Source organism: Colias philodice, chromosome 3, assembly GCF_061535455.1.
Source record: "Colias philodice isolate Cphi_HAF_F1 chromosome 3, ilColPhil1 Martin Lab GWU primary, whole genome shotgun sequence".
Lineage (NCBI taxonomy): Eukaryota > Metazoa > Arthropoda > Insecta > Lepidoptera > Pieridae > Colias > Colias philodice.
In genome coordinates, this window is record NC_143088.1 from 8912900 (window position 1) to 8932111 (window position 19212).

The following is a 19212-nucleotide window of genomic DNA, read 5'->3' on the forward strand; positions in this document are numbered from 1 at the left end:
TAATTTAAATATTATGATGTTGGTGAGGTTGTTTTTTTTTAAAGTTAAATAAATAATTCATATCTTCTCAGAGTCCATTTCAGGTGCGCTTATATTTCATGTGAATATATGTACTAAATTTTTATAAGTGAGGGTAGATGTTTATTATTTGATATCAAACAAGACACCATTACAGTTAATATAGGTAATAGTAGATAACAGTGATTGTGTTCATTCGTTACATTGTTATAAATCTTCGGCTTTTTTTTAATTTTCGCCTTCTTGCGTTCCCACAAAAGGTAAGTTGTAGCTTTTGTATTTATTCTTCATAATTATAATTATTTTGTTAGACTCATGTTTTTAATTAGTTAAAGTTAAGTATGACAAAATAAGAAAATGATGAAATTTTATTTTTATGTAGGTATAACTTTTACAAGACTATATTAAACGCCCAAAGAAGGTCACTTTAGTTCTTGATAAAACTTTATTTGTTAGTAGCTTTTTAATAAAATAAGGTACAGTTATCTTTTGATTTTTTTTTATTAACAGATTCAATGTTAATAAAAATTGACGATTTGCGTGAGGATGTACCGATGTAGTGGAAATTAGTATCCTTGCGCGTGGTCAATCATCAATCATCAATCATCAATACATATAATAAAATTCTAGAAAAGTGATGTCTGTACAATGAAAATATGTAAAAAAAATAATTAGCAGGGGTTAAATTATTAAATCGATCCCAAACCCAAAACTGTAGTTAAAAATTTAACTTAAGCTGAGGTAGTAGGGGGAGGGGTCAAATTAGAATTATGCTTACTTCTAGGTAAATTTTCTACATAAAATGTCCTTTAAATTATGTCGTATTATATTTTTAACCCCCGACGCAAAAAGATGGGTGATAAGTGTTTGACCGCTATGTGTATGTGTGTTGTGTGTGTAATCCGAATTAGATGCGGTTTTGATGTTAGGCAGCATATTTTCCGACGCTGGTTCTTAGATAAAGTGTATCAAAATCGGTTCATCCATTTATTATACCTTTATAGGGGTAAAAGTGGGAATGTGGGAAAAAATATTAGTTATATTTTTATCCAATTCGGTTTATCCATTACAGCTTCTATTAGATTACAGCGGTAAAAGTGGGAATGAACAATAATGGAATGTTGTCAAATAATATACTCAAGCGGTAGATATATCAAAATATGAAAGAGCAACGTGTGAATTAAAATTAATAATGTTTTATCGAAATCGGTTCATCCGTTTATTACATATAGGGCACTTTAGGGGTGACAGTGGTTAGATAAATAAACCAAATGGAGCATCAAACGACAGGATATGACGTGTACATATAGGTACAATTAGATAATATGGTTTACATCAAAATCGGTTATCCCATTTACTAGGGGTGGAAAGGGAATGGGTTGAAAGTCTATTAAAGAAGAGGGGGATATGGGAGCGGGAGGATAGCCACACACTGGAAATTTTGAACTCTACTCAAAGCCACATAGGCCTGGCCCTTGGCAATTTTTTTTCCTAAAGATACCACTTCTTTTGTCACTGTGGTCCATTACAATTTGTGCACGGTTACGGGCACCGTAACCGTGAAAGATGTCAAGGAGCAACAAACTTATAGATATCAATATGATGTAGGAATGTAAAATGGAGGTAGGTCTCGCTTACTTGAAAATAAGAAACCGAAGTTAAAAATTTAAAAATTAAAAAAAAGCAACGCAACGAATGTAAAGGAATAAATAATAATTTTACAAACTTCCCGACGATCTTTAAAATTATGTACCATTATAAAAACAAATATAATATATGATATGATAATGATGGTATGGCAGCTCCGACGACTTTGTTTTTTTATTTTTATAAATATTTAAAATGGTATTTATTAATTTTTATTGCACGGTCTAAACGGTTTAGTTACTACAGGCGTGAGACAGGAAAGATCTGCAGGCTGAGACGGCAGAGATTAGAATAAACGCTAAGGAATAGAAACTGCTATCGCTAATTATTATTGACATAAGCTCATCACATTTTAGTAATGGTTCGGTCACACTACCAAAATTACGACGACGACAACGACCAAAATTCTCATCCAGACCAAATTCGTTCAAAATAAAATATTAAAATTTCCCGTCATACTGGTACTCGGAAGAAAAAAATTTTGAGGTCAATTAATAAAAAATAGATTTTTTTCGATTTTCTAGGAGCTATCGTTTCTACGAAAAATCTATTTTTTCATTCATTGATCTCAAAAAAAAATAAATCCAAGCACCAGAACGACAGGAAATTTTAATATTTTATTCTAATTGTGTTTAGCACTATTTTGTTAAATTGCGACTGGATGAAAATTTTGTTTGTGGTCGTCGTCGTCGTTGGTAGGGTGAACAAATCCTTAGCAAAACATCATACGCTTATGTCAATTATTAGTATCGATAGCGGATTCTATTCCTTTGCGTTTTGACGTTTGTCTCGGCGCTCAGTTGCTTCACGATTTATTATCAAAAACATCCATACAAGGAAGGAAGAAAAATAAATTTGCTCCCTTCCCCTCTGGTGCCTAAAAATAAATTTTACGTAGAAAATTAATTAGGTATTTATTTTTTTATTTTTTAGCTCAGTTTAGTAATAAATTTTACTAACAGTTCTTTGTATTATTTATGGTAGTACGTGTTTTTCCTTTCAATTCAATAAAAAAGACGGTTTGCACTCCGGGAGTGCCGGCAGAAGTGAATACTTGATTATTAACGTTGAGCATGTTTGATATTTTGGAATGGTATTCGTCTTACGCTTTTTCGATCAGGTCACGTGTCCTGACGCGAGTTTAAGATTTTATACCCATTACAGAAAAAGTGCTCAACGCCGCTAAAGAAGTTTTCACTTCAAAAATTAAGTAGTAACTACTATACAGTCACTATTCCACGCGGACGAAGTCGCGGGCACAGCTAGTATGAACATAAAATTAAAGAGCTTATAGAAATGCAATATTTTAGGGAAATGGCAATATTTCTTATAATATTATATCAAAATAATATTAAATGCATTTGTACAGTCATTCGAATTATGAAATAGTATATTTTTCCTTAATTTTCCCTATAGTTATGTAACTGTACTTTAAATGACTTTAAATTGTATGTTCTATGAATCATATCCATATTATTTGTTTTTAAATGCGTTTATTTTAATTAAAACATCATGTGTGAGTCACACACTTCAGCCCCCCTAGACAAGTGGCTTTCTATTAGCGTAAAGTTGAATAGAATAGATTATGAATGTATGAGATTGACGTTTGATTACGACGACGACGACGATTGATTACGTCAATCTCATACATTCATAATCTATTCTATTCAACTTTACGCTAATAGAAAGCCACTTGTCTAGGGGGGCTGTTTACATCAATGATATAGTCTAATAAATGCTTTTCGAATGTCATTAAACCATACAAAAAAGGGGCTGTTTAAAAACCACCAGAGAACCAATCTTTGGGTAAATCTATGTCTTCTATGTCCACATCCTCTCCGAAAGTATTTCTAAATGTGTTTGTGAAACTGTCTTTAAAGTTGTTATAGTTATTCCTGAGTTGGTTCGAGTTTTTGCGGTATATTGGCCGACCTGGGTACGATACTACATTCAGATCTTTGTAGTTATCCTGAAATTTTAAGAGTAATTGATAAGATATTGTACTGGTATATGGAAAGTAGACACTTTTTATTCAATGATCAATGTAATATCAGCATTAGTATATTTTGATTATTTTACAGTAGCTATCTATGTTTTGCTTTTGTATTACTGTGGGGATGATGTGAAATGTATGATTTTTTCATTGAAATTTAATTAGATCCTATAGGCACTATTAATTAAAGTTTCGGATCTGAATATAGTTTTTCTTAAAATTTGGCATTATATAAGTGTTGTATAATACATATATCAATGAAGAGGTTACCTTAATGCCTTGTATGTCGTCTTCATGCAGTGAAAATATTTTGATCCCAAGGTCATAAATAGGGTACATCATAGCTCCGGTAACGTCGGTGTGTCCCATACCAATAACGTGGCCTATTTCGTGGGATACTGTCTGAAAATATAAAAAAAAATCATATAATGTTAATTAATTTTTTTTGGATGAGTATGTACCTCTCTAAACAAATATACATATAGATACTTCACTTGTGTAATTTTGAAACGTATATATCACTTTAATCATACATCAAGCAAGATTCAGGTTTAAATGCTCAGAAAATACTGGAAAATACATCATATTCATCAAACTAATGAAATTTTTGTCTTATATAAATAAAGTTGTTGAAAATGAAAGTTATAAAGATTCTACCAGCTCACATAACAAGAACTGAATATATTATGATTAATAGAAAACAAAAAAAATAGACGACGTCACAAAAACAGGTGACACAAGAGTTAGGTACCTAATTATAAATTGTGACGTTTAAAAATAATAATGCAAAGTTTGAGTTTCATGGATTTTGGCGATTGAATCTTGACTTTCTATAATTATTATTAAGTATTTATTGAAGTGTAAGGTTAAAGCGATTATATGTGAATTGTAATTTCATAATTAAATTTAGCTTGTTACCTACTATAAGGTACGGTCTATTTTTCGCATCAAAATTGGTGATAAGAAGGTTGTATGTTGCTTTTGTTGGTAACAACTTATTATTTTATTCATAATGTTAATTAATAATTATTATTAACTTCTTAAATATTTTTTTTATTTCTTTGTTAAAAATTGTTGATCCTCATCATGTTTAGAGTACCTACCTATACCGACCGCAACTTTGCTATTAATATAATATGATTAACAGGAAAATACAACACATAAATTAATTACCTAATACATAGTTATTTGATATTTCTCAAATGTCAATTCTACTATTAAATTAATTTTCCCAAGATGAAGAATGGGTTTTTTGAACTTTTCTTACATCTCAGTAGGTATGAATTATGAAATACCAAGAGGAATTCCCGATAAGAAAAACCTAAATCTAATCTAAAAATATCTAAGTACAGCAGCTTGCAACTTGCAGCAGTAGATAAGAAGGTACTACCTACTTATTGTGAAAAATGAGACGCCAACGCTAAAGTTTGTTAATGTTTTGAAAGAGTATCAAGATTTTTATTAATTAATTTGGATACAGTTTAGAAGAACCTACACATTCGTCAACAGATCGCAAGCCTAATTTAATAAAAACACTTAAACATACTTGGAAAAGATTAGGTTCTCCTCTAGTGAAATCCTGTGTCCATGGTATGTCGTCATTTAATGTTATAACGCTGGCTTGATGTTTTGTTTTCTGTAAAATAAAAATCAGAATAGGCTTCAATAAAAAAAAAAAAAAAAAAAACAAATTTAGTGATATTTATTTTATAACGAGCAAACCGGGCGAACTCCGTTTCGCCACCAGACACACCTTTTCTTTGCTATAAACCTCACGGAGCCCGATACCTTTCCAACGAATGCAAAACCGTGGAAATCGGTTCGTGCGTTCTGGAGTTATAGCGTCAGGAAGGAAAAGCCAACTTATTTTTATATATGTAGTAGATTTATACGTACCGTGTTTCCGAACGCAATTCTATTGTCAGGCTTTGCGGGTAAATTACCAAATCTGAAATAAAGCAGTTTATTTGTATTTTGAACTAGTGGTGGAGCTTAAAATTGTATTTAAGTTAGCGTTAGAAATAAAGCGGAAATAAACGTGGTTTTAATTTCGATTTATTGAAGAGTAAGGAGAGCGAGTAACATGCAATTATGTGCATATGTTGATTTTAAATATACACATTAATTAATAATAATAAGAGTTCTTTTAATTACACTTCATAAAATTGTTTAAATGTGATATTACGGTGGTTCCTGTTGGTCTTAGCGTAATGATACTATAGCCTTCCTCGATAAATGGGCTATCCAACACCGAAAGAATTTTTCAAATACGACCAGTAGTTCCTGAGATTAGCGCGTTCAAAAAAAACAAACAAACTCTTCAGCTTTATAATATTAGTATACATTAAATAAATAAATATTTCGGGACAATTTTCACACACGGCACGATCTGATCCCATACTAAGCTTTCGCTTGTGTTATGGAAACCAGATGGCTGATAAACATACAAAATAATATAATTTTAAATAAATACTTATATAGATAATTAACACCCAGACAAAGAGCAAACATCTGAATGAATGAATGAATGAATACTCTTTATTGTACATACACAGAAATACAGTTTGTTACATGGTTGAGATAACTTATGAATCAATGTTCATCACACAAATATTTGCCCCGGGTGGGGATCGAACCCACGACCTCTGGCTTGGAAGGCATGGCCACACATGGCCACTACCAACCAAGCCAACCGGCCAGTCAACTAGTTAATAGATTAATTAATGATGGTCTTATTCGACCATATTATTGTTTCTGACTGTAAAAATTCGTTACCTAATTTCTATGTCGGTGCGCCCTGAGTCTCTCTTCGTGAAAGTGATTCCACTTGCTTCAGACCAGACGGAGAATCCTAAGAATATTAACGAATCCACCTCTTGCTTGCTCATTGTGGATGAGTATTGGGTGATCTTGTATGTGATGTGCTTCTTGGGCCAATGTCCTATAAGAGAAGGTCTTATAAATCAATAACGCATCAAAGAAAAACTAATGCAACATTTGTCATTGCTTCTTCAGTTCAACATAACGTAGCGTTTGCCTCTCTGCCCCGTTTATCGGGGAAGATTATTTAATTGATATTAAAATATAACCTTCCTAAACGTGGTAGATTCAGAATAAAAAAAGGCCAATCGAAACAGTACTTCCAGAGATTAGTCCGTTCAACCAAACAAACTTTTCAGCTTTATAATATTAGTACGGATATAAGTTAACAGTGTTTAAACAGAAATAAGTTAACAACTCACCATTCGTTGTGTACCTCTTCGAGCGGCGTCTACCCCTCAAGATGTCCTTGCCTTCACATCTACTCAGAGACATCAAATATTTGGTTGAGCTATCTAGTGTTCCTAAAACGGATAGAATTGAATAAAATCTCACTCTATTCTCAACCGACTTCAAGGAGGTTCTCAATCCGACTGTATTTTTTGGGTTTGTTACCTCAGACTTTTCGACTGGGTAAACCGATTTTGAGGATTATTTTTTTATCTCAAAGCTATTGCCTCCCGGTTGGTGCCACTAAAATTTTGAGGCCATGACCATAAGAAGGCGGTTTAGCTTATTTTTCAATAACTACTTAATTGTAATTTCATAACTTTTTCAATAACAGTTGTCAAACAATTTTACCTGTTGCTGAAGTTTTTGCGTAATTTTGAAAAGATCGGAGGGCATTCGCGAAGGTTGAATCGTCAACGTTGCAGTGTCCATTACTGCAGCTCAAACTTTTTCTACTCAGGTAACCGAAGTCTACCAAGTATCGCTGTGATATAAAGGAATATTATTTTAATAATTATAGATACCATTTATTGGGCATACCTATTAAAAAGTACTAACTCAAGATACATTGGTGCCCAAATTAGGATAGCCTTTATCTTGTGGACCAACCAAGAAGCTTATACCTAATACACTGGAGATTTCAGCCGCCTAACTTGCCAAGTGGGTGTGAAAGGGATAAAAAAACATACAGGCGTCATTCAAGGTCATATTTTCTTGTTACAAGTTAATGTTCATACTGAAATCTCCAGTGTATTAGATATAAGCTTCTTGGGACCAATAATATTAGTGACTTACTTGACGTTACATTATTTATTTTTTTGAAATCTGTGGAATCCGTGGTAATTACTTAAATAACTAATTAGTGACTTTATGAGTCCTATATGAACTTATTAGGTACTAGCGGTCCGTCCCGGCTTCGCCCGTGGTACATGTTTACGTTTTCTCTACATAAAAACCATCCTCGTACTTCAAGGAATATAATAAAAAAAGAATTATCGAAATCGGTTCAGCCGTTCTCGAGTTATGCGCTTACCAACACATTTTGCGATTCATTTTTATATATAAGATATGATAAACAAACATGTAACTATAACAGCTGATTATGTTGTGTTGATCATTTCAAAAGCTTATAAATGAAAACATTAAAAAAAATATATATCTTATTTAAAAAATTGCAACTTTAGCTTCTGCCATTTCATATAGATAAGTATTGATTGTACTTACTGGGACTCGGTTGAAGGTATAATTTTTATTATTATTAAAATAAATAAATAAATAAAACCTTTATTTGTCTCTCTCACAAGGGTTAAAATGACAATTAATGAAAAATACACATAATATATTAGGCAACCTTATGAGAGCTCGTGCCCGAAGTGGGTTCTGTAGAACCTGTACCTGTAACCTGTGTATTATTGTTCTACAGTTGAATGTTCCAGACAAGAAAATGCTGTAAAAACATTGGTAAAAACTCAATTATTTGAATGCGTCAAATCAGTGGCTCGTCTTCTCGTATAATATTGCAGTACATGTTAGAAAAAGAAGGTCGATTTCTACGTGATTTCGACCATTTATTTTATTTTTATTTTTTATTTTGAATTTCCAACAAAGAATACATAGTTTGAAAACTCTTAATTCTAAAAACCATCAGACGATCCCAGTTAATTGATTAACATAAATGTATGACTCACCGCATATTGTTTATCATTCGATGAAATATATAAACTGAGACTGAATTCACATAAAACACCTAACACTGTCACTAGTAATAACCTCATGTTTGATTTCAAGAGGTCTGTACCTAACTAGGTATTATACAAAGCTGCAGTCTTATTTATGTAAACAGAAAGAAGTCAAAGCGACGCGTATTTACTTTATTTTTCCTCCTACAAAACAAGTTTGTAAATAACAGATTCCCTGTTTATGACGAATCCAATTTGTTTGACCCAGACCATATAATAACACCACTGTTATATCATGGAACTAAATAACAAGGATAATTTGAAATATTTGCGTATAGTTTATACCTATTAACTACTCATAAATGTGAATAATAAAATGAAAGTAAAATAAACAGAAATACTCATTACTTCATTAGGCTCAGGAACATAAATAAGAGCGGGACTAGTTCCACAGGTCATCAGGTACCACGACACTGAACCAGTTTAAAAAGCTTGATGTGAAAAAAAATTAGGAAAAGAGTTCATTGGTGCCCTGATTTTTGTAGTCCTTACGACACAATCTCTATAAGAGATAGATTAGAAATTATAAAAACAAATCAAAACTGTTATATTCATGTAGGTTGTTGTAGTTTGTTGATGTTGGTTCCATGTATCCGGACAAAGCGGTTTGACTCTGCATTCTTCATACGAACCGTAAGGAACTGCAAGATGCTCCCAGAATCCACGGATCGTCTCGTCGAATCGACTCACAGAACACGTTCTGCGACGAGTACTATCTGGGGGAACTCCATAAGTAAATAGATACCGTCTTAGGAGGGATAGGGTTTTAGTCGGTAAGAATCCGACATAACCCACGGCTCCATCCCCGGGGGCCGTGGGTATCTTTGGAAGATTTCCCCACTATAAAAAAAGGAGGGATAGGTAAATTCTTCAAAGTCACTACGATTGTTGTTACAGCTGTTAGAATGATATTGAATCACTTCGGACAACCTTCAAATACATATACAGGGTGTCCCAAAAAGTAGTGATGAACGGAAGCTGGGAGGTAGAGGACCTAGAGGGCTATCCGAATCACCCCCATGTATATTATGCGATTTTTCGTATTTTCGGGGTTATGACGTTTTTTTTTCAATTTTTCATCTATCGCTGAGTACGATGAGATTTTTATTTATGGTGACGTGAATTATTGAGCTAGATGCTTGATTCTTTTTTGTGTGCTAAGCTGAAAGATAGGCCAATTCAGTATGGTAACATTTACTATCGTTAGATCTTCGAATGGAATAAAAAAAAGAATTAAATGCCAAGAAAGATAAAATTACCCAGTATGTTCACCACTTCAAGCCTCAAGGGCCCGTAAAAAAATAAAATCACATAAAAAAGGTTTTCCGTTTGGCTTTTAAAAACTTGCTCTATCTATCAGGTAGCTACCCTAAAAATTTCATTTTATTATTCAGAAGGCTTCAATCGAAAAATTGAAATCCAAATGTGGTAAGTGAAAAATTTGATTAACATGATGATCATTAAAACCAAATTAAAACCAATAAATAGGTGTTTAATTACTAGAAAATTTTAAAATAACCCCGCTGTTGCTCAATGCAAGTGCGACATCACAGTAAAAAGTTATCTTACCATTTTAAGAAAATTAAAAGCCTAATCTATCTTCTTACCTATAAATTATTGAGGGATATACAGTCCTTTATAGATTCTGATAATTTTTTTGTATCTAAAGCAAAATTTTATTTCAATTATTAGCTAAATTAAAAATACTTGTCGATTTCTTCATACATTTTGCTCTCGCGGGTCGTCAGACCGCGCTCAGAAGCGCTCTTGGAAGGACGGGTGTATCGCTCCTCGTCCCAAAAAATAAAACGAATTAGAAAAAGATTATTGTGCGTGCACTGTCGTTTTCGTGATTTGAAATATTTGATACTTTATAAGAGTAAACTGTATAAGTTTCATATTCCGATTATTTGTAATTTAAAATTATGTTTTAAAAATTACGTTGACTGTGATCCCCTTTTTTATGGGTTGTTGAACGGATTGGTGGGGTAAAGCAATTTGACAAAACTTAAATCCAAGATGGCGCCGACGAAAATTTTACATCTTTTCGTCATGGGTATCCTTTTCATGGTTTTTGGGATAGCTATTAACCAATATGAGGTCAAAACTAAAATTTAAAATGGCGCCGCCGTAAATTTTACATATTTTCGTCATGGGTGTCATTTTCATGGTTTTTAGGGTAGCTATTAACCAATATGAGGTTAAAACTAAAATCCAAGATGGCGCCGACGAAAATTTTACATCTTTTCGTCATGGGTGTCAATTTCATGGTTTTTGGGGACAATGTGACGAATCTAATTTATTTAATTCCGACCGTATCTCGGAATAACATGCATATTTTCTAAGAATTGTATACAATGCCGGATTTAATACATTGCTGGTAACATAATATGTATGATAATTCTTAAAAAAGTATTTTAAACATTTCTTAAAAAGCTTAGATATTGCATACAATTCCTAGAGGTTTAGTAAAACACTCACACTTTTTAAGTTAGTTACTAACTAACATACTTATCAGAATAATAATTATTGTACCTACTAATAAAAGTAAGAAAATGAATTTTTAAAATTCGTTATAACTAATGTTCTGGAATCAATTTCAATAAAATTTAAAAATTAAAAATAATATCAAGTATGAAGATGGTCTATAAAATGGAATGCGCTATGTTTACGTGAGCGTGATGTTCCCGCGAACCACGTTGCGACGTTAAGGCTTATACATGCGCTAATAACCTTGAGGGTACTTGACGGATCTCAAACCTCTCCCCCTGCACCTTCTTTTTTCCTCGCATTTTGTATTTAAAAAGATACTATAAATCAGTGAAACAAAAAATCCTCGTCAGGGACTGTTGTGTAACTGATAATTTATTAAACATAAAATTTTCAGAGCTCTAAGTCAGCAGGTTACGAAGTTTATAGAGTAGGTATTTGCGGAAAAATCGATGACCACGGCACATTTTTTTTCTAGAAATCTATTAACTTTGGAAAAAAGTCCTCGCGAGTAATTAAAGATCAAAGACCATCCTATTTTATATATTTTTTTCGGTATTGTGCTTTATGTTGGACCAGACTTTATAGAGGTTGAACATAGTCGAAATTGCCGGGTAACGCCTTAAATACCTAAATTTGAGTAGCGCAGATTTGTGACAGCGCGGCATCCTTATTGTGCGGCACTGAGTCGCATTATGCTCTGTAAATTGGAAAACTACCGTTATGACTTGTTGTTTTGATCGGCCGGGCGCAGCCGACACACAAGCCGCGCGCATTACAGTTTTATTTTAGGTACATAAGATATCCCTCAATATATTTTATTTAAAATAATTTTCATTTTAAATACGCACTGATTGTAATTCAAAACTCACAGACTGATTGTAATTTCTACCAAATGGTAACATATAAATAAAACCATTATTTTAGCTAGGTATTTGTATTTTACTTTTGAAATTCCTTAAAATTTTAATATCCGTAACCGAAATAATCCGAAACTAACGGATAATCCCAATTAATTTCATATCCGTATCCGTATCCAGTATCCCTATATCCGTATCCAATCCGTGTCACAAACTTCATATCCTTAGGATCCCTGATATCTATCCCAAATGCGTGTTTCATCTTACTCCTCAAATCGTCCTCAAAGATTTTGCCTGGATACGAAACTAAACCAACCTGGATGTTGTAGGCGACCTGAAACAACATTCATTAAAAATTAAAATTATCAAACTTAGAAAAAAGGTGGATTTTAAAATGAATGACCCGCTAGTTCCACTTATCAAAAGTTTTACTTGGCAGTTGAGAGGAGAAATACCTATAACATACTAGCTGTTCGTCGCTATTTAAGTTTCTGATTTAATAAAAGTGATTAGGTAGCCTTATCCAAGTGGACACAAATAATTAATAAAGGAACCAAAAATAATTAAAATCCGTTCAGTTTAAGTGTTGACTTACCTAACATGACTTTCTTTTTTATATAAAGATGCAATAATATAGATATATCAAAGTGATACAGAATATACAGGGTGTCCCATGAATTATGGATGAACTGAAGCCAGGAGGTAGAGGACTTAGAGGACTATCCGAATCACCCCCATGTACGTTATGTGATTTTTCGTAGTTTCGGAGTTATGACTTTTTTTTTCAATTTTTCACTTATCGCCGAGTACGATGAGATTTTTACTCATGGTGACGTCAATTATTGCGGTAGATGCTTGATTTTTTTGTGTGCTAAGCTGAAAGATAGGCCAATTCAGTATGGTAACATTTACTATCGTAAGATCTTTGAATGGAATAAAAAAAAAGAATTAAATGCCAAGAAAGATAAAATTATCCAGTAAGTTCACAACTTCAAGGGCCCGTAAAAAAAATCACATAAAAAAAGTTTTCCGTTTGGCTTTTAAAAACTTGCTCTATCCATCAGGTAGATACCCTAAAAATTTAATTTTATTATTCAGAAGGCTTCAATCGAAAAATTGAAATGAAATGTGGTAAGTGCAAAAATTTAATTAACATGATAAAAGTCATAACTCCGAAACTACGAAAAATCGCATAACATACATGGGGGTGATTCGGATAGCCCTCTAGGTCCTCTACCTCCTGGCTTCAGTTCATCAATACTTCTTGGGACGCCCTGTATAGATATGTCAAACCGAAAGACGAGTTGTAGTGACGTCAAAGGTTGTGAGAAGAAAATAATTAACCTGAGCGCCGCGTTCATCATCTTCGTGAAGTGTATATATTTTTCTTCCATAATCGTACACGGGATACATCATTGCACCCACGACATCGGTGTGACCCAAGCCAATAGCGTGGCCTACTTCGTGGGCGACGACCTGAAACGGTAAGTTTCATGTGCATATCCGAATAATTTAACGAGTTGCACTTGCACGAATATAGAAATGTCGTGGCCATATCGTAAATTTGCTCATTTCATGAAATGATTGATCATTTCGTGAAATGGTCGCCATTCATGATGTGGCCAACATAGTTTGACCACATCGTTACATCGTCAATGTTTTACGATATTGTCATCCACATTTGGCCAGATCGTACAAAATATTTAAAAAAATCTGAATATTTATAGAATTTGATTATTGTCATTCAAGTTAGTGCCGCGGCAGCGGCCGGCGAATGACAGAAGCGAATCGCTTTTTAGAAAAGAATCAATTATAATAATATAGTAGATACATATAGTTATAGGATTTTTGACGCATTTTTTCTTCAATATAAGATATCCGCAGTTTCCATAGTACTCTTCGTCGTAAATTCTTTGCTATGACTTTCTTCATATTGTAATTAAATGAATTAACTATGAAGTTTTTTACTACGAATAATAAAATTTTCGCAAGCGGCCGCCATCTTATCACATAAACACAGCGCTTGCAGCGCCTCTACCAATAATTAATGTAACTATTTTACGATATGATCAAAGAATTTTGATCATTTCATGAAAAAACCGCGCGTTTAGTTCGCCATATCGAGAAACGATTTCTTATCATATATCTGCTCAAACCACATCATGATGTGGCCAATAGACAATCTACCGATAATTTCATGAATTGAGCAAACCTACGATATGGCCACGACATAAACATTATGAAAATAACTGGCCGTGCACGTCCGGGGGCTGGACGAGACACCGCGTTTAAAGGCTACACCGTGCAATATCCATTATTGCACGGTGTAGCGTGAAATAAGCTTTATACCGATGCAGATGACATTGGCATCGTATGTAAAAAGGCCTTCATATCCTAGTTTTCTTTATTAGAACATAAAATAAGAACTCAACTCTCCGGTTGATTAACATTTGATAAAATCCCCTTTCATCACTAATATTATCATAATCTATACTAAGATCTATACTTTAATATTATAAAGCTGAAGAGTTTGTTTGTTTTTTGAACGCGCTAATCTCAGGAACTACTGGTCGTATTTGAAAAATTCTTTCGGTGTTAGATAGCCCATTCATCGAGGAAGGCTATAGGTATAGGGCATAGGCTATATTATATCATCACGCTAAGACCAACAGTAGTATATCTCGATTTAAGCTCAGTAATTAATAATTATACGCTATATAGGTAATATTCACTGTCCTTACTTGAAAAAAGCTCGGTGCATCTGATTTGAAATGTTCGCGCCATGGTACCTCGTCATTGATTCTAATTCTGGTAATTTGTGCATGATTCTGATAGGTAATGAAAAATAATTCACACTTATTAATGTATCAGATTTTTTGTAAGTTTTTATAATTTTGTTAACGTAACTAGTTAGTTAGTTTTGAAAAAAAAGGGAAAAGTAAATATTTAAGTTATAAATTCTTGAATATCATTAGTTGGTATCTACTGACTTGAACGTACCGTATTCGCAAACACAATTTTACCTTTGTGAAGTTCTAAACTGCCAAACCTGAAAAAAAATCGGGAGTCGAGCATGCTTTGGTATGAATTACATCAGCTCGCACAGGTAAAGATGTGAATCAAATCCCATATAAATTATTATTCATAATTAGGGTTCCGGATCCAAAAAGAAAAAAGCAAAACCCTTATAATAGGACCTCTCACCTCTGCATGCCATCTCTTGCCCGCCCGCAAAAAGATAGATAATAATAGGAAATACATAAAAAAAGGTTTTATCTTACTATAGTTGTAAGATACCGCTACGAACGCTAGCTTGTCCTATTCGACCGGATACCGAATATAAAAAGTAGCCTAAAAGGTCTTAGTCTTAGGTTGGTATCTAGTAAAATAACAAAATATTTGTGGCATAAGGACCGGAAGGAAGTTGGCGCGGAAAGTTTTTTTTTTTAATTATTAATATCTCAAAAAATTGCTCCTTAAATGCTCCATCAGAATCAGTAATTGCTCCACTTCTATAATTATTAGTTTATTTATAATTAATTAAAAAAAATCCAAATACTGAAAACTTGATTTCCCTATAGAATGAAAAATATTCACTTTTCATAAAAAAATTTTTTACAAAAAAATTGCTCCCGATTTGCTCTATCAATTACAAAAAAAAATATTTAATTTTGATAATTTTTACAATAATTAACTGAAAAACTATGTTTGCATAGTTAACTACTGCGCTGTGACGTCATCAATTGTCGTTGCGACGCATAAGGGCCATATTTACATGTATCAGCACTGCAGCGATATATTCTATAGACTATTTACTAGAAACCGCCCGCGGCTTCGCCCGCGTTTTCAAAGGAAAACCCGCATAGTTCCCGCTAACACAAACGATAGCAACTTGACAGCGAAACATGAAACAATCGACTGAAATACATACAAATTTTTTTTAAAACACGAATTTTCATTCTATAGGGAAGTCGAGTTTTCAGTATTTGTATTTTTTTTTAATTAATTATAAATAAACTAATAATTATAGAAGTGGAGCAATTACTGATTCTGATGGAGCATTTAAGGAGCAATTTTTTGAGATATTAATAATAAAAAAAAAAAACTTTCCGCGCTAACTTCCTTCCGGTGGCATAAGGCATTCCAAAAATTGTAGAGATGCTATAACGTATAAATTTATAATAGAATAAAATCGATCACAAGGCGGGACTCGAACCCACATCCTTTCACGCCAATCCGGGGCGGATGCTTGACCAACTCAGCTAACCGTGACGCTAGATGCTATTACGTTATATCACTCTGAATTTGAAACACAGCCAAAAATTTTACCTTTGAACTACATATTTTGATTCGCACATCGGTCCTGTGGTTTTGCTGTGAGTGCCCACCAGACAGACAGACACACTGTATTTAAAATAGAACCCAGAATGGATTTTATTATCTATATGTTCTTACTAATATTATAAAGCTAAGCGGATTGTTTGTCTATTTAACATGATAATCTCAGTAACTACTTTTTAAATAACAAGTAAAGGTCCTCTTCAGTGATATTAATATTAAATGCGCATATCATACTCAATTATTATATCGACGGGTCCTTTGTCTCTCTTAACAAAAGTAATTCCAGAAGAGGGAGACCATATCATGAAAGCCATGGCAATCATAGAGTCGACGTAACGAGTATCCATCTTCGGTGTGTACTTTATCATGTATTGAATGAATTTCTTAGGCCATTTTCCTGAAAGATTTAAATGAATTATACAAAATTCATATTAGAATTTGGAATAAGTAGATATCTAGTGTGATATTTATGTTCTCATATTTGTTTAAACTGAATTATCCAAGGCTACTGAATGGATTTTGATTAAATGAGTGGTGGTGAGGATCTCAAAGTTCAAATCGACAAGACCGGGGTTCGAGACCAGGCTAGGGCGTGCAGTAAATAAATTGATTTTTCAATTTAATTTTCAACCGGCATGTCGAAGAATCAAAAAAGTTCGACGACAGCTTGGTGGATTATTGCCCGATCCCTTACGGGAGGCCCATGACCCAGCATTGGGAACGTATATGGGCTGATGATGATGATGATGATGAACTTTGCCGTGCTGTACATCTACATAAGCTATAGGTATAAATCTAGGTACTTACTACCAAGCTTTTGTTACGTGCGAATCTTTTGTGTGTGGATACACCTAAATTAAATTTAAAGCGGAATTAAGCTCATATTATATCGATTTGAATTACAAGAATATAACAGAAATTACCAAAAATACTGTATCTTTTGGAACGCCTTTGTGCGTCGCGATACGCGCATCTGCTCAATGACATCCAATGTTTGGTTTTGTAGTTTAGCTCGCCTGAAACGTTAATAATAACTGTAGACAAGTACCTGTGCAGTGTGCATGCCTGTGGTTCACTGTCGAGGAAAGGTTGTTCCAACTCAGATAGCTTCATGCGCTCATGCATAGCGCTTTCCTAAAGATCGTCATATATGATCAGATGCATAGTTTACGATTTTAAAGAATAAATTTAAGGAAGTACGAACATTCATTTTATATTATATTATATACTTACTAGACACAAAAATTCATTTTTAAATGAATAACTAATATATTTTTGAAATAAGTAAATAAAATAAGTGCTTACCAATAAAAAAGCAATGAATATTATGCATGTTCTAAGAAGTTTTTGTGTCGGGGCCTTAAAGCATGAGCCACATCGTGCTGGGGATGGGCCGTGCCGAAGCAGGGAAACAAATAAAACAATATCTATAGGTACACATTTCAAAAACGTGCCCCGTCCGGACCCAGAACCACGATGGATTTTAGATCGAGCCCAGGATGGGGCACGGCCCGGTAGCGACACAGTATAGCGTAAATCATGCATAAATCTTATTTTCTTTTATTTAAAATCAACAACAAATTGACTGAAAATATTACCAGTCTCCTCCAAGTGCGCAAAATGTTGTAATGATTTGAGAGCATCCCTCAATGTATTGCTGGGAACTTTGCAATATTTATGTTTACATTGTATTGACGATTCATCCAGATAGCCGTATTGGGTCAAGTATTCCTACAATAAAAGAGTAATAATTAAAAATAATCTAATTTTTGTGCGCTCTTATAATAATTCAAATCACAGAAACTTATTTTAATAATAAAAAAAAACAAAATGGGCGAAAAATATTTGCAGAAAATAATGTTATTTTTGTTACAAACTCAAACATTTATTTATTCAATTAAATGATTATGTCGTTCAGGTTCACACATACTTATAACTATTATAGCACTAATATATAAAATAACTACAGTAATTCAATGTGTAACTATTATCTGCAAATTGAAGGAGACTGATCTGAGGCGAAACCTATATTATAAACTACTAGCGAGTAGCGACCCGCCCCGGCTTCGCACGGGTGCAATGCTGATACTAAAAATACACTAGACAGAAAAACTGTGAACGTTGTATATAAAAATTAAAAACATAGCGGCCCGCTCCGGCTCCGCACGGGTATCACTATCATCACTGTATAAAACAAAGTCGCTTTCGCTGTCCCTATTTCCCTATGTCCCTTTGTACGCTTAAATCTTTGAAACTACGCAACGGATTTTGATGCGGTTTTTTTTAATAGATAGAGTGATTCAAGAGGAAGGTTTATATGTATAATAACATCTAATAAATAGTGGAGAAATACTGTTATTTTTGAGGTTTCTAATGTGATGTCGTAAATAATTACATTTTTTCTGCTTACATTGCAATCGCAGGCTGAACCCTACGAGTTTTATCAAAATAATTTACTAAGTATTGTACACCTTGAAAAGGTCTACAGAAAAGTCCGCGATGGTGTATGTCTATCTCTTATGGATAACCCACAATAACTTTTTTTTGTCATTTACTTTTTACGACAAATAATGGTTAATTTTCGAAGCGATTTTAACCAATACAGCATTAATCCTTAACCAATTAAATCATTTGAATACATTGTTCATTTAATATAGATCTATATGGCCCTTTACACCGTATGATTTAAGTGAATATTTTCGAAGATATTACAGTTTTAAAAATTGCGGGTCGTAGCGTTTGCGGCGGTACCGGCCGGCCGCCATTGCACCCGTGCGAAGACTGCGAAGCCGGGGCGGGTCGCTAGTAAAATATATAGCCGGGCGGCCGGCCGGGACCGCCGCGCAAACGCTAC

The 19212-nt window shown here is 33.7% G+C and overlaps 2 protein-coding genes across 2 annotated transcripts; both read right to left on the reverse strand.

Annotated features, from left to right (window-relative positions):
- Positions 1-3431: 3431 nt before the first annotated feature.
- LOC149489879 (matrix metalloproteinase-19-like) lies at positions 3432-8823 on the reverse strand. The gene is made up of 8 exons (XM_089714658.1): positions 8617-8823; positions 7280-7412; positions 6901-7002; positions 6434-6599; positions 5555-5606; positions 5205-5294; positions 3929-4060; positions 3432-3634 (listed from the first exon to the last, which is right to left on the reverse strand). Exons 1-8 carry the CDS (start codon positions 8701-8703, stop codon positions 3443-3445), a joined length of 954 nt encoding a protein of 317 aa, XP_089570784.1. The 5' UTR covers positions 8704-8823; the 3' UTR covers positions 3432-3442.
- Positions 8824-12123: 3300 nt separating this feature from the next.
- LOC149489880 (collagenase 3-like) lies at positions 12124-17345 on the reverse strand. The gene is made up of 6 exons (XM_089715084.1): positions 17282-17345; positions 16593-16755; positions 15018-15066; positions 14759-14845; positions 13362-13493; positions 12124-12351 (listed from the first exon to the last, which is right to left on the reverse strand). Exons 1-6 carry the CDS (start codon positions 17343-17345, stop codon positions 12124-12126), a joined length of 723 nt encoding a protein of 240 aa, XP_089571210.1.
- Between the last annotated feature and the right edge of the window lie 1867 nt (positions 17346-19212).